The sequence below is a fragment of the Leopardus geoffroyi genome, chromosome A2 (assembly GCF_018350155.1).
Source record: "Leopardus geoffroyi isolate Oge1 chromosome A2, O.geoffroyi_Oge1_pat1.0, whole genome shotgun sequence".
In the NCBI taxonomy this organism is placed as follows: Eukaryota; Metazoa; Chordata; class Mammalia; order Carnivora; family Felidae; genus Leopardus; species Leopardus geoffroyi.
This window is the reverse complement of record NC_059331.1, coordinates 109,429,494-109,450,999: the sequence shown is the minus strand read 5'-3', so window position 1 is coordinate 109,450,999 and position 21,506 is coordinate 109,429,494. Positions and strand designations below refer to the sequence as shown.

At 35.6% G+C, this 21,506-nt stretch overlaps 1 protein-coding gene across 3 annotated transcripts in view; it reads left to right on the top strand.

Annotated features, from left to right (window-relative positions):
- The window catches only part of CRPPA (CDP-L-ribitol pyrophosphorylase A), a 318,326-nt gene that overhangs the window by 129,908 nt on the left and 166,912 nt on the right, over nucleotides 1–21,506 (top strand). For all 3 annotated transcript variants that reach the window (XM_045494985.1, XM_045494987.1, XM_045494986.1), the window contains exon 6: nucleotides 8,298–8,392. In XM_045494985.1, the coding sequence (XP_045350941.1) occupies nucleotides 8,298–8,392 (95 nt within the window). The remainder of the gene's footprint in view (nucleotides 1–8,297; nucleotides 8,393–21,506) is intronic.

The following is a 21,506-nucleotide window of genomic DNA, read 5'->3' as shown; positions in this document are numbered from 1 at the left end:
TTTTTATTACACACCAAATGTTTGGTTATCTCTTATTGTCTTGTCTTTTTTTTTTTTTTTTTAATATTTTATTTATTTTTAAGACAGAGACAGAGTATGAGTGGGGACGGGGCAGAGAGAGAGGGAGACACAGAACCTGAAGCAGGCTCCAGGCTCTGAGCACAGAGCCTGACACTGGGCTCAAACTCACGAACTGTGAGATCACAACCTGAGCCGAAGTCGGATGCTCAACCGATTGAGCCACCCAGGCGCCCCTCTTATTTTCTGATGATAGCAGCCATTGGTATCCAGTGACTAGATTACCTAATATGTGGAGGTGGTGTTAAAAATCATGACATTTTAATTCATTTAAATAGTTTTCATCTATTAGTTGAGGTACTTTCATAAACACTTCTCATCTATACTTTACCCAGTGTACAGTTTACATAGAAAGGTAAATGGTTATTTTCTTTTATTAGTATTCAACTGAATGAATTCATTCTCTTCATTCTCTAAACTTACCAATTATTTTGTGTGTGTGTGTTTACATAAAGATGAAATACTTCATAAATTTATATGATACTTCCAGTTCATTATTCTATTTTAATTCCACCCCAATAAGAACCTTGGTTTTCAAAGATACAGGAATTAACAGAATATTGTACAATCATTCAGATACTTTATTCAACAGTGTACCCTCCAGGTCTCAAAGTGTAGGTACTATCAACCAAGACTATTTCTGAAAAAAGTCACATATTTTTTTATATGTTCCATTCATTCTCCTGTTGCATTTTCTTGTTGATACTGTATATTTTCAGATTATATTGCCATTATTACTGTATTCAGTTAATTTTAGACATTATTTTGTCACAGTTCTGCAAGTAACTGTTTTATGCTGTTCCTCAGTCATTGTATATGTGTGTCTCTAGACTTTGGTTGTCTGAAACTTGAGCTCTAGTACATTCCCTAGGAAATATTCACAGGAAAATCATTTTCTTAATTCAAGTTGAAAATTGTGTGCTTTATACTTGAAAGTCATTTTTGCTGAATATAAAATCTTGGCTCATAATTTTTTCCTTGAATAACTTAAATATGTCCTTTGTTTTTATTGAATACATTCTGATGATTGTTTCATTACCTTTATTATCTCTATTCTTTTGTCTAGGTGACCAAAGGAATGATGTTGTTTTTTGTTTTTTGTTTTTTTTAAGTCAAGTAATTTTACTAGAAAATGTCTTGGTAATGTTTTTTCTTGGTAAATTTTTGAGGATATTTATATGTGATCTGAGTGTGTGTGTGTAAATAAAAATGTCAGTATTCTTCATGGATTCCTATTACATTTATGTTGGATCATCTTTATCCAACTTCAATATATGTAACTTTGCTGGATCCTTATCTCTTCATTTTTTAATTTAAAACTATTTTTCATTTTTAACTTTTTATCTTAAATTATCTGTTAATTTAGTACCTATGTCATGTTTGTATAGTCTTTGTTTCTGAGATAGTCTTTTACTTTACATTCTTTACTGAGGACTACCACCTAATTTCTGTGTTTGTAAATTCTAAATTATATAGTTCTCTAATGGTTGGTTTCATTACCTGTATGTTTTTTTAGCTTGTTGTAAAATAGTAGATTGCAATTTTGATTGGCTTCATAGTCACATATTTCTGGCACACCTTCATTTTTTTTAGAAGTGTTCTCTTATAAAAAATTATATGATGCTTGACTTTGATAATTTTTCCATTAATTTGCATTTGTCTTTTTATAAAGAAAACAGTCATGTTGGATTAGGGCTCACTCTAATTGTCCTCATTTTAACCTGATGACCTTTTGCAGTCTCTTGTCTCCAAATATGGTCACATTCTGAGGATGCTTAGGGTTAGAGCTCCCACTGTGGAAGCGTCCCCTCCCTAAGGAAAACAAAACAAAAAACAAAAACAAGGCAACCTAATTATACCTGTACATAACAACATCCCTCACAACCTTGTAACATGGGACCACTTAATCAGACTACATGTTTGTATCTTACCATATATGAGGGACAAAGAAGTAAAAAAAAAAAAAAAATACAAAAAACTATGCCATGTGGAGTTCAGGGCTCAGTTCTTGGGGTACCAACCTGACGGAGCAGTGCCGGCAGGAATAAAGTTTGTTCCTGGAAGGAAAAGGCTCATTGTCATGGCTCTGTGCAAGAATCCTGCTACACCACAATGAATTTGGTAGGGGACAAAATTCATTCAGCCCATCAAAATCTGTCTTAGTCATGATCCTAGCACACAGCCTCAAAACAAATGGCTGTCAATACCTTCTTGTTGGTGCCCTGTGCTAAAACTTTGGAGTGGTGTTGGGAAATCAGAAGTTATCAAATAAATTGGAGTTTACTGAGTTTAGGAGTCGGTGATTTTATGGTAGAGAAAAAGGATAAAATTCAATGTAAAATTTGTAATAAAAGCAAAATAAAAATGCAGACCAATGTGAAAGAAAAAAAATACCCTTTAGGATACTAACTTCACATAGATTTGAGTTAGAGAACAGAAATTTATAATTTCATGGCTCTTTGACTTTAGGCAACTTACTGGCTATATAGACTCAATCTATAAAATGGGGAGAATAATTTCTGCTTGTTATGATTGAGAGAAATGATGTTTAAAACTGTCTACCTTGGTAAAAAGTAAAGACAATATTAAAGCCACTTACTTAGTATGGCATGCATATGGATTAATTAGAATAAATGCACTGACTACCAGAATGATTGCTGACCATAAGGACTTCCATGACTCTGTTGCTGGGTGCTGCCTGAACATCAGCTTTGTGAGTGGCTTATTACAGCCAAAGTGTGTGTAAATTTCTGTTTCTGAAACTTTACACTGCAGGGCCTTGCCTTAGGACCACTCAGATTAGTAACACAGTAATTCATACCTGGGTATAAGGAAAATCCTGGCTGCGTGCTTACACATGTTTGAGAGAGATAGCTTTATGTATCACAAGTGGGAATTTGGAGATGTGGGTTTATTGTAGTTTCAAAAAAGTCTCTTTGGTGAAGGTTACCTCCCTATTCCTTTTTTTTCCTCTCCTCCTGTTCCCACCCCTGACCAAAATGCATCTAAAACACCGACCTGTGGTTATTAAAGCAAATGGTTTGAGGTGGACCATTCTGGAGAATTAGACAAGGACATGAATGGCATTTGCAGGTAGGGGGAACACATATATTAGTCCAAAGATCAAGATATGTCCAGGTGGTATGATTTGGCTGAGGAGTAAGGAGTGTTGCTCAAGGCATGGGTGATTCTATGTTGCCTTTTATAGAATTGCAGGAGGTGGGAATTTTGTGATGAAGACTGGGAAATTACTAGTTATCTGTTGAAGAATTAGGCTTATTTGCTAGCATATTTGTCAGGGTTCGCCAAAGAAATAGAACAAACAGGATACACACATGAATTGGCTCATGTGATTATAGATTATGGAGGTTGGCAGGTCCAAAATCTCCATAGCAAGTGTCACAGTTTAAGTCCTAAGGCCAGCAGGCTGCTGTAGAACCGGGAAAAGCCAGTGTTTTGTATCCAAGGCCATTAAGCGGCAGGTTCCTCTCTTACTCCTGGGAGGTCAAACTTCTGTTATATTCAGGTCTTCTACTGTTTAGATGGGGGCCCATCCACTTTAGGGAGGGCAATCAGCTTTATTTAGTTTACCAGTTTAAATGTAAACCACATCTAAAAATACCCTCACACAAACACGCAGATTACGTTTGGCTAAGTATCTGGACACCCCATTGCTCAGTCAAGTTGACATAAAATTATCCATCACAGCCAGGAAAGTAAAATCAAATTGTACATTATTTTTAGCATAATACTTTTGGCAATTGTGCACATACTTTGACCATTTAAAAGTTCTAGCACACAAGGATGAGGTATTAATTGAAAAATTGGTTCTTATTTATTAATGCTTACAGCTTGTAACTAACGTATAGACTACACGTAATGTTCCTTTAGAATTTTTTCTGGTTTTAGTCGTGTTGAGCTCTGTGATACCTAGATGCTGTACGTAAATAAAGAGTTTTTCAGTGTAGATCAGAGAATATGTGTTAAAAATGATGTTTGGTGAACATACCCTACAGGTTTAGATATTAAAATACTTCATGTGTCATAATTGTCCTTTTAGGAAGATTAAAAAAATATTTTATAAAAAAGGTAGAGTGACAACTAAAACTAACAAGTTAATATTAGTTGGGGGTGGGTTTGTGGTTCATTCACTTGAACAGCCGACTCTTGATTTCGGCTCAGGTCATGATCTCGCGGTGTGTGGGTTCAAGCCCTACATCGGGCCCTGAGCTAACAGTGCGGACCCTGCTTCAGATTCTCTCTTTCCCTCTCTGTCTGCCCCTTTTCCACTTGCACACATGCGTGCGCACTGTCTTACAGTAAATGAGTAAACTCAAAAAATTAATATTAGTAATAAAGTTGACAGGTCAGGTATGAGCTAAATTTAACTGCATTATTTTTCTAATTTATCTTTAGGTCTGTTTAAGGGAGAGAACAAAGACTACATTCTTGTGGTATATTTTTCATGATTCTGGGAAACAAAATGATTTTATGGTTTTCCCTCATTCTATTGTTGTGTTTATTTTAATGTCTAAAATTTCTAAGAATCGCTTTATTAATAGTTAGAACAACAGATTAACAACTCTAAAGGCCCCTGTTTTTGTTGATTTCATTATTAACCTCAGAGAAGTTGTTAAATTGTTTGCTTTGAGAAATAGTAAATATTAATTGTATTATGTTTGGAAAGAATTTTCTCCTTCATGAAAAAATGAATTTTAAACGTACATTTTTTTCTGAGTTGGGGGTATTGGAGTAACTGGCATTGAGGAGGTTCAGTCTATTGGAGCCCTGCTTCCATAGCTGCATTCTTCACCATTTTGAGCCTCCAGCTGCATGGCCCGAGTGCAGTCATTGCTATTGTCTTTTGTTGGTAAAGATTTTACGTACATTAGTATTCCCAGTTAGGATTGTCAGTGTGTGTGGGATTATCAGTAGAAACCACATGAGATGCTTCAACCTAGATCTAACGGATAAACCAAGATAAGAATGATCAGAATGTATCCACTTTAGTTATAAAGAAGTTCAGGGAGGGACACCTGTGTGGCTCAGTCTGTTAAGTGTTGCACTCTTGATCTCTGCCCAGGTCACTATCTCACAGTTCCATGAGTTTGAGCCCTGTATCAGGCTCTGTTCTGACAGTGTGGAATCTTGTGATTTTTTTCTCTCCCTCTCTGCCCCTCCCTCACTAGCACTGTCTCTGTCTCAAAAAACAAACAGACAAACAAACAAAAAAAAAACTTACAAAGTGCAGGGTTGAAAACACAGGACTGTTACTTAAGATGTGGTTTTTATTATTACACATAATTACTGCTTTTTTGGGTGTAACTTTGAAATTTGAAAAGGATTAGTGGGACAAAATTGAAATGGATTTTTTTTAACCAAACTGAAATAATTAAGACCATAGAGACCAGGGGCCATTTGTAGTTACAGATGGGTCGTATCTTGAGTAGACAAAACTAATTTTAATTTATATTTTTGTTGGATCCATGTAACCATGGAAGTGACAATTATTATGTGAACAATTATTAGGGATTTACTTGGACCAGACACTCTATGTAACTTTAGGTATATTAAATCCTCCTTTAATCCTCATTAAAATGTCATAATGTTACATCTTTTATCCCATGTTTCCTTCATTTCTCGTATATTTATAAATTCTGTGTAGAAACTTTGTCATTTCTACATAGAAACTGATTTTTAGTCTTTGCATATTTCAGACATGTAAAATATTGATAAAGCATGAATATACTATTTATAGAATTTTTTGGATATTGGATTCCTGTAGCATTTAAAAAAATTGCACATTGCTCATTAACCTAACAAACATTATTAAATGCCCAAGAAGTGCCTTATATCTATAATTTATGAACATTGTGTGCTTTTTTTTTTTTTCTTAGATTGCCTTTATAATACTGGCCAAGAAACGGCTAAACTGTAAACTCTAGTGAGCCATAAAGATCAGAGTAGGTGGATGGATTTGGGTTTTTTTTAAACAGTTTGATGCTAGCAATCTCAAAGGGAATTGAATAACAATTCTCAGCATGCTCCAATTGCTACAATATGGAGTAGATTAGAGAAAACTGCAGAATTATCCCAAAAGGATTATATTCAAAAAGAGTTATACCATTTTGGAGGAATTAATCAGCTATCATAGGCAATTAGTTTTTTGTTTTTTGTTTTTTTTCGAAGTGAAAACTTGTATAAACTCCACATTTTAGAAAATCAAGGCAATGAACAAGCAGAGGTTTTCAATGTGACTAAACATCTGAATCAGTTTTGGAGCTTCAAAAAAAATACAGGCAAGAATCTTGTTGGGTGGGTTTTAAAAGTATGTATTTGAAAACTACAAAAGCCAAACAAAACCGACTCAGAATTGATTCTGATGTGCAACCAAAGTTGAGAACCATTGAATTGGGGGAACTGATGAAGATTTAACCTGGTCTAGACTGTGAATGCCACTGGACAGGTAGAGAATTTTATATGACTAGGGAAAGGACATATTGGTATGGACAATTGACAGTATAAAGAAAATGGTCAATCTGGCCCAGATTACTCTGGAGTATAAATCCCTGGGAATTACAAGGGGGTAAACAGACAGTATAGAAATCGACATGATAAAAGATTCACCTTATTTATTGTTATATTGCCTTGAATCTAGGTTCTCGTATTTTTTTTGTTGTTGTTGGTCTTCGGTAAATAGGTGATTGTTTTTTAATCCAGCTTTATTGAGATAAAAAAGACATATAACATCATGCAAGTTTTGGGTGTGCAATGTAATGATTTGATGTATGTATGTATTGTGCAGTGATTACCACAATAAGGTTAATATATTCGTTACATCCAATAGTTAAATTTTTTTAGAAGATGAATTTTAAGATCTCCTACTATATACATACATATGCAACACACACATATTCATGTATTTTTTTTTTATTGTACCTTAGGTGTTTTTGGGGGGCAGAATATTTTTTATTTCAAACAAAAGATGAAAGAATAGTACATATAACTTCCATTCTGTCTTTTGCCTAGGTATACCATTTGCCCATTTTTTTTACATTATCTCCCCTTTGTAAAGCCTCAGCAAGAGTGATCATGAAAAAGTTAGTTCATTTCTGTGAATTCAGGTTTCTGGTGTCTATTATATAGATTCATAATAATATCGTTTGCAGGGCCATCATGAACATTGGTAATAATAGAACATAGAGCTCTTGCACCATACAATATTCTTGATAGATGTGAGGTAGTTAGTAAAGGGAGTACTATTAATTGGTGCTTTTCTTAATATTTTAAATGTCTGTTGTCCCCAGCTGTGCTTGGAAAAATGATTAACTATTACTAGATTAACGTTTATATATATCATGCTATATAAAGTTGTTCCTTGAAGAAGCAGCTGGGTTAAATGTTAAACTAATTTGATTTAGAATTCTTATTTAAAATTAAGCCTTTGTAAAAGTTTTTGACATAATACCGTGCATTGTCTTCTTAATTGGCAGCAATATAGCTATTTCTTAGTATTATAGACCTAGCTAGTGTAGAGTAGGATTATGTATCTTTTGAGAGAGTGCATCCAAGGTTTACAAAGGTGAGCGTGATTATGTCATATGAATTGTGTTTTTAAAATGGATCATGTCAAAGACACTTAACAAATTTGAAGAAAATAGTTTGGCTATTATATTCACTTGTAACAGTTAAACAGGCAAGAACTTAATTGTATTGAATTGACTGAATTAAGACAAATGCCAAGGACACTTCTGTGCTCATCCAGGACACTAGGTGGCGCAGTGAGTTGCACACAGAAGGTACTTTCTAGCCTGAAGTGGGGGAATCTGCATGAGATGGGATTTTATCAGATTCTAGGGGACTCTTTATAAACAGAGAAGGAATGAACTGTCAGGCAAATAGCTGTCACCTTCAGTTAGTCCTTTTTAGATATATCCTATGATGTCTTATTTCTGTTGATTATATCATGTCCTGGTTAGCCACTTACACAGCACTGAATCCCTATCTTTATTGACTTGGGTGGTAAAGAGTGGAGGACTTATCAGTGTGGATTCCAAGTGACTTCACTGGCCTGCAGGTAAAAGCTTTGTAGTTTGACAGTTACAAACAACAGGTTAATCCAGGTTTTAGCATACTAGGGCTTTGTTCCATTTTCTCTTAGAAACTTACTTTTTTTTCTTTCTTTTCTTTTCTTTTTTTTTTTTTTTTTTTTATCTCAGAAAGAATTTCACAGCACATTTGCCTGGTTATGGACACAAAAGATGAGAATCATGTAGGTCATCGTCTTGAAGAAGTACTAAAAGACGAATTAAATGTAAGTATTCAAAGATTGAGTTTCATGATCTCAAAGAGTTGAGTTCATTTTATACCTCTTTTTTTGAGCTGATGAACTTGCTAGTTAAATTCATATCTAATTGGGCTAAGGAAATGAAAGTAGTAATTAAATGTAAGGTCCATAGAAATTATTTGTAAGTTTTACCACTAATGACTTCAATTATTTATTTCTATGACAACTTTGTGTCTTGAAATGTTTTGACAGAATGATTTTATTTAACTGTAAGTAACTTCCCTGTTTCTGTTAAAACGTATACCACCTATCAAAGTTTATGGTGAACATGTGTGATAACTTGTTAACAATATACATGATCAAATTCTATTTAAAAGCTGAAGGAAAAAGTTGATCTTAGGTAGCTAATTTTATTACAATAGCATAGTTAGAAAAGGAATGAGCTCTGTTAGGACTGTCTGTACTCAGATGGCAGCTTTATTGCTTAATTTCCTTATCTTAAATTGAAAATGTCAATAATATCCACTTTGTGAAATTATTAAGAGGGTTGAATAAAATAACTTAAAAGTTTGAATTTAAAGTTTAAATAAATTTAAAGTACTTAGAAAAGCATCTGGCTTGTAATAAGTTTTTGGTGAAAATGAGCTATAATAATTAAACTTTCAATGATGAGACAGATACGTATTAAGTAGTAAATACTACTGGTTTCCCAAAATTTAGTCCTGAATTAGGTACACGAACTGTTAAGAACATAGATCCCTGGAATATGTAAAAACTGAGTGAACTGTACACTGGGATTAGTTCTGGAATCCAAATTTTTAACAAGCTCCCCCAGGTGGTATTAATGACAATCAGTGACAAATTCTACCAGTAGTGTTTGCAGCAACGACCCAAAGCTGGAAAAAAAAAAAAAAAAATGATTACCATTTCCACTGTTTCTTAGGTGGAAAGGTCATACTATAATCCAGTCTTCTGTATTGCTTCTATCCATTGACTTTCTGGGGATTTTCCCCCCATCTTTGAAAATTTTAGCACTTTGCTCTCTGCTTTCGGTCTCAAGTTCACTTGTTAAGAATCTGTTCCTGGGGAGCCTCGGTGGCTCAGTGAGTTGAGCCTGACTCTTGATTTCAGCACAGGTCATGATCTCACTGTCCTGGGATGGAGCTCCAAGTTGGGCTCTCCATTGGTGTGGAGCCTGCTTGAGATTCTCTCTCTCCCTCTTCCTTTGCCCCTCCCCAGCTTGAGTGTGTGTGTGCGCTCGCTCTCTCACGCTCTTTCTCTTAAAAAAAAAAAAAAAATCCTAAACTGTAGATAACTTTCCACTGTCTAACCCACTGAAGCGCCCTTTTGCCTCAAAAATAGTCTTTTACTCTTGGGTAATCTCGTTTATTCTTTTTCCAATCAATGCAGAAGCCACTGAGGTGGGACCTTGAGAGAATTTTTTTTTTCAACATAATACTTAATTTTTTTAAATTTACGTCCAAATTTGCACATAGTGCAACAATGATTTCAGGGGTAGATTCCTTAATGCCCCTTACCCATTTAGCCCATCCCCCACAACCCCTCCAGTAACCCTCTGTTTCTTCTCCATATTTATGAGTCTTTTATGCTTTGTCCCCCTCCCTGTTTTTATATTATTTTTGTTTCCCTTCCCTTATGTTCATCTGTTTTGTCTCTTAAAGTCCTCATATGAGTGAAGTCATAAGATATTTGTCTTTTTCTGACTAATTTCACTTAGCATGATACCCTTCTGTTCCATCCACGTAGTTGCAAATGGCAAGATTTATTCTTTTTTGATTGCCGAGTAATACTCCATTGTATATATATACCACATCTTTATCCATTCATCTGTCGATGAACATACGGGCTCTTTCCATACTTTGGCTATTGTAGATACTGCTGCTATAAACATTCGGGTGCATGTGTCCCTTCAAAACAGCATACCTGTATCCCTTGGATAAATACCTAGTAGTGCAATTGCTGGGTCATAGGGTAGTTCTATTTTTATTTTTTGAGGAGCCTCCACACTCTTTTCCAGAGTGGCTACACCAGCTTGCATTCCCACCAGCAGTGCAAAAGAGATCCTCTTTCTCTGCATCCTCACCAACATCTGTTGTTGCCTGAGTTGTTCACGTCAGCCATTCTGATAGGTGTCAGGTGGCATCTCATGGTGGTTTTGATTTGTATTTCCCTGATGATGAGTGATGTTGAGCATTTTGTCATGTGTCGGTTGGCCATCTGGATGTCTTCTTTGCAGAAGTGTCTATTTATGTCTTTTGCCCATTTCTTCACTGGATTATTTGTTTTTTTGGTGTTGAGTTTGATAAGTTCCTCATAGATTTTGGATACTAACCCTTTATCTGATATGTCATTTGCAAATATCTTCTCCCATTCCTTCGGTTGCCTTTTAGTTTTGCTGATTGTTTCCTTCGCTGTGCAGAAGCTTTTTATTTTGATGAGGTCCCAGTAGTTCATTTTTGGTTTTGTTTCCCTGGCCTCTGGAGATGTGGTGAGTAAAAAGTTGCTGTGGCCAAGATCAAAGAGGTTTTTGCCTGCTTTCTCCTCGAGGGTTTTGATGGCTTCCTGTCTTATGTTAGGTCTTTTATCCATTTTGAGTTTATTTTTGTGTATGGTATAAGAAAGTGGTCCAGGTTCATTCTTCTGCATGTCGCTGTCCAGTTTTCCCAGCACCACTTGCTGAAGAGACTGTCTTTATTCCATTGGATATTCCTTCCTGTTTTGTCAAAGAGTAGTTTGCCATACATTTGTGGGTCCATTTCTGGGTTCTCTATTCTGTTCCATTGATCTGAGAGTCTGTTCTTGTACCAGTACCATACTGTCTTGATGATTACAGCTTTGTAGTATAGCTTGAAGTCCAGGACTGTGATGCCTCCAGCTTCGGTTTTCTTTTTCAAGATTGCTTTGGCTATTCAGGGTCTTCTCTGGTTCCATACAAATTGTAAGATTATTTGTTCTAGCTCCGTGAAGAATGCTGGTGTTATTTTGATAGGGATTGCATTGAATATGTAGATCACTTTGGGTAGTATTAACATTTTAACAATATTGTTCTTCCTATCCAGGAGCATGGAATCTTTTTCCATTTTTTTGTGTCTTCTTCAATTTTTGTCATAAGCTTTCTATAGTTTTCAGCGTATAAATTTCACCTCTTTGCCTAGATTTATTCCTAGGTGTTTTATGGTTTTTGGTGCAACTGTAAATGGGACCGATGCCTTGATTTCTCTTTCTGTTGCTTCATTGTTGGTGTTATATTCTGTGTCACTACAGCTGGGTACTCAACAAGAGTATAAAAACCCAGCTCTGTCAACTCAGACTTGAAGAATAGCCAGAGTTCCAACAATATTCTCTCAGGGTCGCACCAACAATGAAGCAACAGAGAGAGAAATCAAGGCATCGGTCCCATTTATTTATTTATTACAGTTTATTTATTATAGTTGCACCAAAAACCATAAAACACCTAGGAATAAATCTAAGCAAGTCACAGTTAATGCAGTATTCTGTTAACAGAGTATTTTTTTGTTGCTTCTTTTTCTGTTCATGTTTCATGATAAAACGGCATGAGATGTGGGGATACACACAGTGGTTCATTACTGGTCTTGTGTGATTGATTCATCACTGTGGCCTCTCAAGACCTTACCCCTCTCATTTTCAGTGACCTTGATTTACCTATCTGTTGGACCCTGTCTGGATATTGTCGTCATCTTCACTGGGCTGAAAAATAAGTACTAAGGCTATATCTTAACCTCTGATCACAGATTTTGTCATTCTATAACTTTTACAAAGTGCATTCCTGTGCATTTTTGAATGTTATAGGGAGCTCTAGGTCCTCTATATTGTCCCTTTTGGCTGCATTTTATCTTAAACCCTTCTTTGCCTCGTTCACATACCGTGTTCTATCACTTCAGTGGATCATGGATCTTCTACTGATAGCCTCAATTCCCTGTTCTTTGGAATTCACCCCTTTGGTTAAAGCTGTATCCATGTATTAGTCTAACTTTCACCTTTCTTAGCCTTGACTCAAACAATACTGCTGGAGGAAATTATACAGTAGTTCAGATTGTTGCCATTAAAAAAAATACTGGTCTCCATCTGCAGTGGACACAGAATGTTTTAGAGCAAACATACCATGATTGCATAGTGAGCTCCCATCCTCCTCAGTGAATATTTTAAACCTCCAGCACTTCTCTCAAATGCCAAACCCAGGGTTTCTTAACCTCAGCACTGTTGGCATTTTGAGCTGGATAATTCCTTATTAGAGCTGTCTTGTGAATTGTACACTATTTAGAAGCATCCTTGGTCTGTACCACTGGATGTCCCTAGTTATCTCCAGATATTACTATCATTCCCAGCTCCTGATCGTAGCAACCAAAATATCTGCATTTATATAGTAAATGGTGCCTGGATAGGGACAAAATCCCCCTTTAGTTGAGAAATGTTGGCCTAATTGTACTGTATTGACCCCTATTCTTAGTTATATTGAAATTGTCTCCAGCTTCAGAGCATAATTTTATACTCTCACATGGGAACATCCTTATCGTCCTGGCACCAAACTTAAGCAGAGTCTTCAACCTGTCGTCATGCTCTTACTAAGACTGTATTCTCTTCTGAGCTCTGGTTCCCCTCCCTTCACTCTCCCTGCCATCAACATTCCACCATATTCAAGTTCCTTCCATTAATGGAAACAAAGCAAAAAAAAAAAAAAAAATGCTCTAAACTCAGGTTACCTGAAGCTGTCCTTATTTAGAGTAATGTAACTTCTCATTCCTTCATATATTATAGCCTCATTTCCAGTCCCACCTTCTGAAGGAACTACTCTCAGCGAGGTCCTCAATGACCCTTTGAGCAATCCACAATACCTCATCTGTCCTTACCCTGATTTACTGCAGCATTTGACCCTCTTGTCTAATACTTTCTTCTATAAGGAATCTCATCCCATTTTGTAAAATCTTGTTTTTTTGAACATCCTTTTTGTTTTGTTTTGTTTTCTTTGTGGCTTCCTCTTAATTTTGTTTATAGGATACTGTTTATAATTTCTGGTTCCTGTACATAGGTGAGTGGTTTCCTCTGGAAAAACTATGCCAATGCTTCATATATCCTCTAATTGTTAGGGACAAAATCATTCTCTGACCCTGTGTTTAATTGATCACTATCCTGTGTTTTAGAGATATAAATTCAATTAGAAGTCTCCCAGACTCTCAAGTTTGAATATTAGTAATATTTCACATTTCACAAATTGTTGTTCCAATTTTCCTTCATCTGACCTGTGTATATTTTTCCTAGATTCCTAAACCTGGTATAATCTTTCACCCATTCTCTAGCTCATCCCTGAAGCAAATAAAGTTCTGAAACACTTTCATTTTACCTCATTATCTCTCAACTGTGTTGTATTCGTCAACCCTGTCGCTATCCTATGTACCCCAGCTCTTGTCTGGATTATCACACAGTCTACTAACTGATATCCTGCCTCCAGTCTTGATTCTGTCACATCCATTCTTGGTATGGCTGTTAGATGCATTTTTAGAACTCCTACGCCTTACCATGTTACTCTCCACTCACAACTGTTGCTTGATTTGCCATTGCTCCTAAATTAATGTAAAAATTCCTTGCCAATCTTATAAGATCTCTCATGTTACTAATGATGCTATTAAAGACGACAGACACAGCAACAATAATAATAAACATTTTTCAGCACCTATTTTATGTTAGGTACCATAGCATATGTTGTTAATAACCTTCTGAAATAGGTAGTATTATTTTTATTTTCCAGATGAGAGAATTGAGGCCCAGGGGCATGCCTAAATTGTCCTTGTTAACATTGCCATGAAGTAGCAAAGCAGGAACATGGAGATAAATATGGATTTATGTGATACCAAAGTCTATCCTCTTAAAGTGGTACCCTTGCTTCTCCATATTGCTCACTCTTCAGGCTAGCTCTACTTCTTTGAGTTTCTCAAATTGGATAGCACTTTCCTACCTCTTCACTTTTTGTCCCCAGTAGTGTTTCCCCAGGGAGCTTTTCCTGCTCACTATTTTTTTTACAGTCTGGTTTACATACTCTTTTGTTGTATTATCCAGGTTGCTATCTGAACTAATTTGAAGTCTTCCCGGAGCTTAGTGCAGTCTTGATTCTAGGAGGAGATTTATTGAATGTTAAATAAACAAATGGATAAATGATCATGACTTGTTATCACTAAGTTGAACATTGTATTACGTATTGTACTGTGCTTTCTGCATAACTGATTACCCCCAATTTAGTGACTTAAAATAATGAGCATTCGTTATCTCAAAGTTTCTGTGAGACCTGAGTGTAGGCACAGCACAGCCAGTAGGCTTTGGTTCAGGGTTTCAATTTGGTTGTAGTCAAGCTGTTTTCTGTAGGCTGAAGCCATGGAAATGGATCTGCTCCCAAGCTTACTCAAGTAGTTGCTGGTGGGCCTTAATCCTTTGCCATGTGGACTTCTCCACAGAGCTGCCTCACAACATGCTATTCAGAATTGAAGGCACAGTCTTTTTGTAAATTGATCTTACAAGAATATCCCCTCACTTCTGTCCTCTTGCCTTCTTTTGAAGGAAGTAAGTATATCCAACCCACACTCCAGAGGAGGTGAATATACAAGATGGTGAATATTGAGAGGTAGGGTGATCGTTAGTGGGCCTCTCTTATTTTTTTAAGATGTTTGTTTTGAGAGAGAGTAAGTATGCAAGTAGATACACGCTTGAGTGGGGGATGGGCACAGAGAGGGAGAGAACGAATCCCAAGCAGGCTTTTTTGCTGTCACTGTGGAGCCTGTCATGAGGCTCAATCTCATGACTGAGATCATGACTTGATCCAAAATTGAGACAGATGCTCAACCAACTGAGCTACCCAGATGCCCCAGTGGACCTCTCTTAGAAGTTGTTTGCTACAAACATATATTCATCATGAAGTCGAAAAAAAAAATACCCAGTAACGTGTCCCATCTAGCTTCTTGTGGTATGTGAAGCAGTACTGTATATAAGTCTGAGTCTTCTCTATTAGAAATTTGCCTTATGTTACCTAAAATTTCCTCATTGAAATCATTATCCAGCCAAACTATAATTCCTTGGTTAAATAAATGGAGGCACAATCTGTTTGACATGAAAACTAGGGATTAGTACTTGAGTTCATCAGATATTCTATATGACTCACACCAGAGTTAATCAGAAACGTCTGAATAGTTGTCAAATCAACGACAGACAAAAGGAGCTAACTAGCCTAAACCAAAAGCCTCAGGATGTACTCTGAGCAGGAATGACTGTAATCTCCTGAATTAAATGCAGTTCTTTCCATATAAACCAGTCTAACAAATTTTCAAACTCCAACAGAGAAAAGAGTCAATGACTAATTTGTTGAGAATTTTATGTTGATTAGTCCATAGTATAACCCTAGGTAACCTATTGTACAATCTGATAAAACATACTAAATATTGAATTAATCTTAGAAGAAATGAGCCTTCAAAAGAGAGACATAATGGCCTTAACATATTGTTCACAGCTTCAGAAATAGTTCCTGAGCTTCTACTCGTCTTCTTTTCTATATATTTTTTCTTTTCCCGTGTTCCTCCCTCTCTCTGTCACTTTTGGTGATAGAAATTTTCAATCACATACCTAAAAAGAGACAATACTCTTAATAATTCTCACGTACCTATTACCTAGCTTCACAATGACCAACTCATGGCCAGTATTGTTTTCTCTATACTCATTTATCCCCAGATTATTTTAAAGAAGATCTCAGCTATCCTGTCATTTCATCTGTAAATATCTCAGTTGTACCTGTATAAAAAAAGTTTATTTTTTAAGCTGTTATTATAATACAATAACCACACTCCAAAATATCCTTAATTGTGCCATAATATCATCAAATGTCCATCAGTTATTAACTTTCTCCAATTCTCTTATGTATTTTATTCTTTTGTTTTCCATTTATTTGAATCATTGTATCTTTCAGTGAGCCTTCCATTCTCTTTCAAGAATGTCCACAAACAACCATCAGTTAATAAGTTTCTGAAATTTATTTTTATCTACAGTTTTTATCTTCATATTTTTTTAGGGTAAATTGTCCTTTAGAAATGCCCGTAGTGTGGCTTTTATTGTTTGCGACTCTGTGGTGTCAGTTAACAAGTCTCTCTGTCCCCTGTATATCCTAGAAATTGTTAATAAGATCTAGAGGTTTGTTCAGATTTTGACTAAAGGTTTTCTTTGGCAAAAATAAATTACTTTTCTCATGGCGATGTATACTTCTCCCAAGAAGTACATAAGTCTAGTCTTGTGTATTTTTGTGGTATAGGCAGACACTACTGTCTAGAACCATTATTACGTGAAGGTTGCAAAATGATAAAAAGTGCATTGCAAGAAAGGTGGAAATTGTGGCTCTCCTCTGGAGAGTATCAATGGGTTTTTTTTCCTTAAAGATTATAGATAGAGTCATGATTTTAAAATATATTTAATGGGATTCAATCCATAGCAGTTATTTTTTACTGATGCTCAATTGAGCATGAGAAGCATTTTCAAGTTAGCTTGAATCCTTTTTGCATTAGTCTAATAGTCTTTGATAACTCCTGCTTTCTGGTGTGACAAGATGTTCTAGATTCATCTTATGCATTTCCTGACCAAAACTGGAATCAACTAGTTCTCTAGCTGACTGCTGCTAGTCTGGTCATTGTTTTCACTTTTTATTTTGTTAACAGAGGTAGAAAACACTGTTTCCCTTATTTGTTAAACATAAAACACATCTTGAATTCTCAATGATATTTCCAAATGAAATTAGAATTGGAGTTGCAGAATTTTTTTTAATGTATTTTAGCTCTACTTTCTCCAATAATGAAACTTACTGTTTTACATAATTCCAACATAACAAACACATTTACTTTCTGTCATGATACACATACCACAAGGTGGTCTTGACCTTTCAATTTTACCGTGTCATCAGTCCATTCCTGTGAAAAATGTAAGGTATTTTCTAAAATAGGTAAGGTATTTTCTAAATAGGCTATATCCTATTTAGGATGAACAATCAAATTAATTTTTCTCCAGCCATTTGGAATTGTAATTGATTATGACACTATCTGGATACACAAAATCATTCGGCTTATCTTATTTTTAGACGTCGATTTTTTAAAAGAAACATGTTTTATAAATTTGTATGAAACTCTACTGTACCAAAATAAAATCTACCAAGCAAACTACACTCAAGTCCAACTTTTGTCTCTGCTTTCTGTGCCTATTGCCTTCCTCTTCTACGAGTAACCAGTTTTTTGAAGTTTTATGGTTTATTTCTTACCCTCCTTATCAGTTTCTGTATAGTAAGTATTGTTTGGCATTTGTAAAGTTTTCCTCTTGTCCCCCTTTGATGACTACCTTTCTATTAAAATTCTTAGGAAACACCTTTGTCTTTTACTAATATTAAATTCTTTTGGCTGTTGTCTAATGGATCTCTTTTCTGAGCAACATTGAAATTAACTAGTGCCTTCTTCCTCCTACCTAATCTGAATTAATGTCTTTAACTACCACTTTAACACCTTTTTTATATTCTCTCCCATCAATATGTGATTACATATTATATTGTCTCCCTCAAAACCATTATTTATACTTAGTTCTATAATAAATGCTGGTCTTATTTTTATTTTTATTTTTTAATTTTTTTTTAATGTTTATTTATTTTTTTGAGACAGAGAGAGACAGAGCATGAACGGGGGAGGGTCAGAGAGAGGGAGACACAGAATCTGAAACAGGCTCCACTCTCTGAGCTATCAGCACAGAGCCTGACGCGGGGCTCGAACTTGCAGACCCCGAGATCATGACCTGAGCGGAAGTCGGCCGCTTAACCGACTGAGCCACCCAGGTGCCCCAATGCTGGTCTTATTTTAAGAAGACTTACATTGATATTTTGCAGATATTTTGGTTCTCTGAAAATAATGCTCCCGTAGATTCACTAGGGAGGGTTCCTCGACAGACACAGTATTCCATGTTCTTGCATATGAATAAAATTAGTCTTTGGCTAAAAATCTGCAAGTTGGTTTTGGCTCAAAAAAATGTTCAGAACTTTGGTTCAGAACTTTCTCTTTGGACACCTTAAATGTGGCTTGGTATTTTCTTCTATCATAGAGTTTTTGGATCAAGTGTGGTTAAAATCTGATTGTCTTATAAATGACTTGGCATATTTGCTTGGATGCCCACTGAATTTTTTTTTTTTATTTATTTAAAGTCCAGTTGTACTAGAATATTCTCAGTGTTGGTCCTTTTAGGTTAATATTGCTCTGTACACAATGTGTCTATTATTGTGTAATTTCACATCTTTTTGTTTCCTGAAATTTTTATAGCATAGTTGTTTTTAGTATATTTGCATTCCATCACTTTAGTTTTCTCTTGCTATTGGATTACTATTGCATGAAAGCTACATATTGTTTACCCATCTTCGTAGCTATTAATTTCTTTTGGATTATTATTTTTTTTAATTTTAAACAATTCATGCTTTCAATTTTATATTTCTCTTCAGGAGTTGTTTGTCATATTTATTTTCTTTGGTGTTCTTCATAATTTACCCTTCATTTCTGAAACAAATTATTTTCTCAAATTAATTTTCCCAATTTCTTGTTTTAGTCACCTTGTTTCTGATTGATTCCAGTTCTCACTTTTGTAGTTTTTCATTTTGTTTTAGCTTTTATTAAATGCTGGGTTGCAGCTTTCGCCTGCTTTGTGAATATCTTTCTGATGTATGTGTATTGTATGTAGGGACATTGTTTTGCTCTTTATTCTTTTATTTCTTATATGAGATTTGAGGTCTTTTCTTGTTGCTACTGGTTAAGTAAGAGGGTTTTTTTAAAATCTATTTTTAGGAGGAAAGGGTGGGTCATAATAAGTTTTATAGATAAGTGGCATATTCTTCTTATTCACTTGTTCAGGAAAAGATGGAAGAGATGGCCTGCTCTTTTTCAGCTTCTGTCTCTGTTACCTTTCTCCTTTGCCTGGGTGTTTCCTGTCACTCCTAGCACACCTCTGACAATTTAGATTTCTCTGCCTGATGCTTTGACTTTGAAGGTACTTTCTTAATTTGGGTCCCGACTCCTAATAATCCCCAGCAGAGTGAGAACCTTTATGTAGCTTCTTTGTTTTCAACTCAGAGACTAGAAAAACCTCTTTTAGTTTTTGCTGCTCTTTCCAGAATGGGTTGCTAAGCTATCCAGAGAGTACCCGATGATGGTTTTGAGTTACTTTCTTTGGGCTCTTCCCCCCCACTCTGCTTTCTTCTGCACAGTGTCTTAAATGGTGGGGGTCTTTATAGATCCTGGCAGTTTGTTTCTACCCACTGACAATTGGTTTTGTGGTAGATATTATCTACAGATTTTTGGTTTTGAAGTCTTTCTTGTACTGTCTGTTTTTATGGAGAGATCAACAGACACTTGAAGACTAAAAGAACTAGCTTTCCAGAATCCTCTTCCCCTTTATTTATGTGTACTCGCCTAGTATTTGTAATTTTAAGCACTTGAATTTCTCTCTGATTTTCAAGTATCTAATTGATCTATAAATATACATGGCATTTTTGGAACTTTAAAAAATTAGTCTTGACTTGAAGTTAAGGATTTCATAAGGATTTTATAAAGCCAAGAAGTACATGGATGTTCAAAAGAAAGAAGAACCACTGTTTATCAAACATCTCTTAACTTTAATATACTCCTTTGAGGACAATATATTGGATTTTTTAACACTAGGAGTTAATGTAGAACTTACAAAAATGAACTTTGTGTGTGCTGTGAACTTAGAGAATCTTGGTTTATCTTGGAAGGAGATGTCATTCATAGCTGCAAAATCTGTCCTGGTTTCTAAATTTACCTAAAAACTCTTAAACCAAAGAAGGAATTAACAAAATGTTTTCTCTCAAACAGCAACAACACTAACAATTAGTGTGTTTTCTATGTGCCAGAGGGACTATGCTATATACCTTAATCCTCTAAAATAATCCTACAACTTCCCCCTCAGTTTACAAATAGAAATAGGAAAACTGTGGTTTAATGATTTGCCTGTGATTACATAAGTAATGAGTGTAGGCGCTAATTGATTCATGGTGACTTTACTAAATATTCCTTTAAGAAAAGGTAAAGTAAAAGAAAATTAAAAAACAACAACAACAGATGTTTAATAGGGTTTATACCTAAAGTCAGGATGAAGGACCCCTTGGGAAAAGAATTACACTAAAACTTTGGTTTGTGAGCATAATTTGTTCTGGAAACATGCTTGTAACCCAAAGTACTTGTATATCAAAGCAAAATTTCCCCCTAAAAATAATGGAAACCCAGATAATTCGTTCCAAAACCCAAAAATATTCATATAAAAATGATTACTGTAATATAACACAAAATAATAAAATACAAAATATAAAGAAAGCTAGATTAACTTGCACTTTCCTTTGAAAACCCTCGTGGCTGTTGTGAGGGAGACAAGAGAGAGGAGAGTTAGTGTATAGGATGACTTTCACTATCACTAACTGAATCACGGCTATTAGCTCAGTGGAATCTTTAATTTTTTTGCAAGTTTAATAACAAGGAACCTATCTAATAAAATAGAATGAAGCAAAGCATTCCTAAGCTTACTGTTAAATGGAAAAGCAAAGGACTGTAGATGCTTTGAAGTGACAAAAAATACACTAGTGCCAGTGGTGGGCACCTTCCAACATTCTGAAAAAAACACTGATTTCTGCCAAACGTTGTGGCCTGAGACCCAGCATCCTAGCATGGGAGACAATCAACCACAATTGTGCAGTGAGAGAGAGACATAGAGCTAGAGAGAGAAGAACCACTGGCTCACTTGTAGTCATTTGACATTTGGCATCATGTACTAATATTGGAAGACATTGCTTGTTTATCATGTTAAAATTTATTAGAGGGGCGCCTGGGTGGCTCAGTCGGTTAAGCATCTGACTTCGGCTCAGGTCATGATCTCACGGTCCGTGGGTTCGAGCCCCGCATCGGGCTCTGTGCTGACAGCTCAGAGCCTGGAGCCTGCTTCAGATTCTGTGTCTCCCTCTCTCTGACCCTCCCCCGTTCATGCTCTGTCTCTCTCTGTCTCAAAAATAAACATTAAAAAAATTAAAAAAAAATAAAAATAAAAT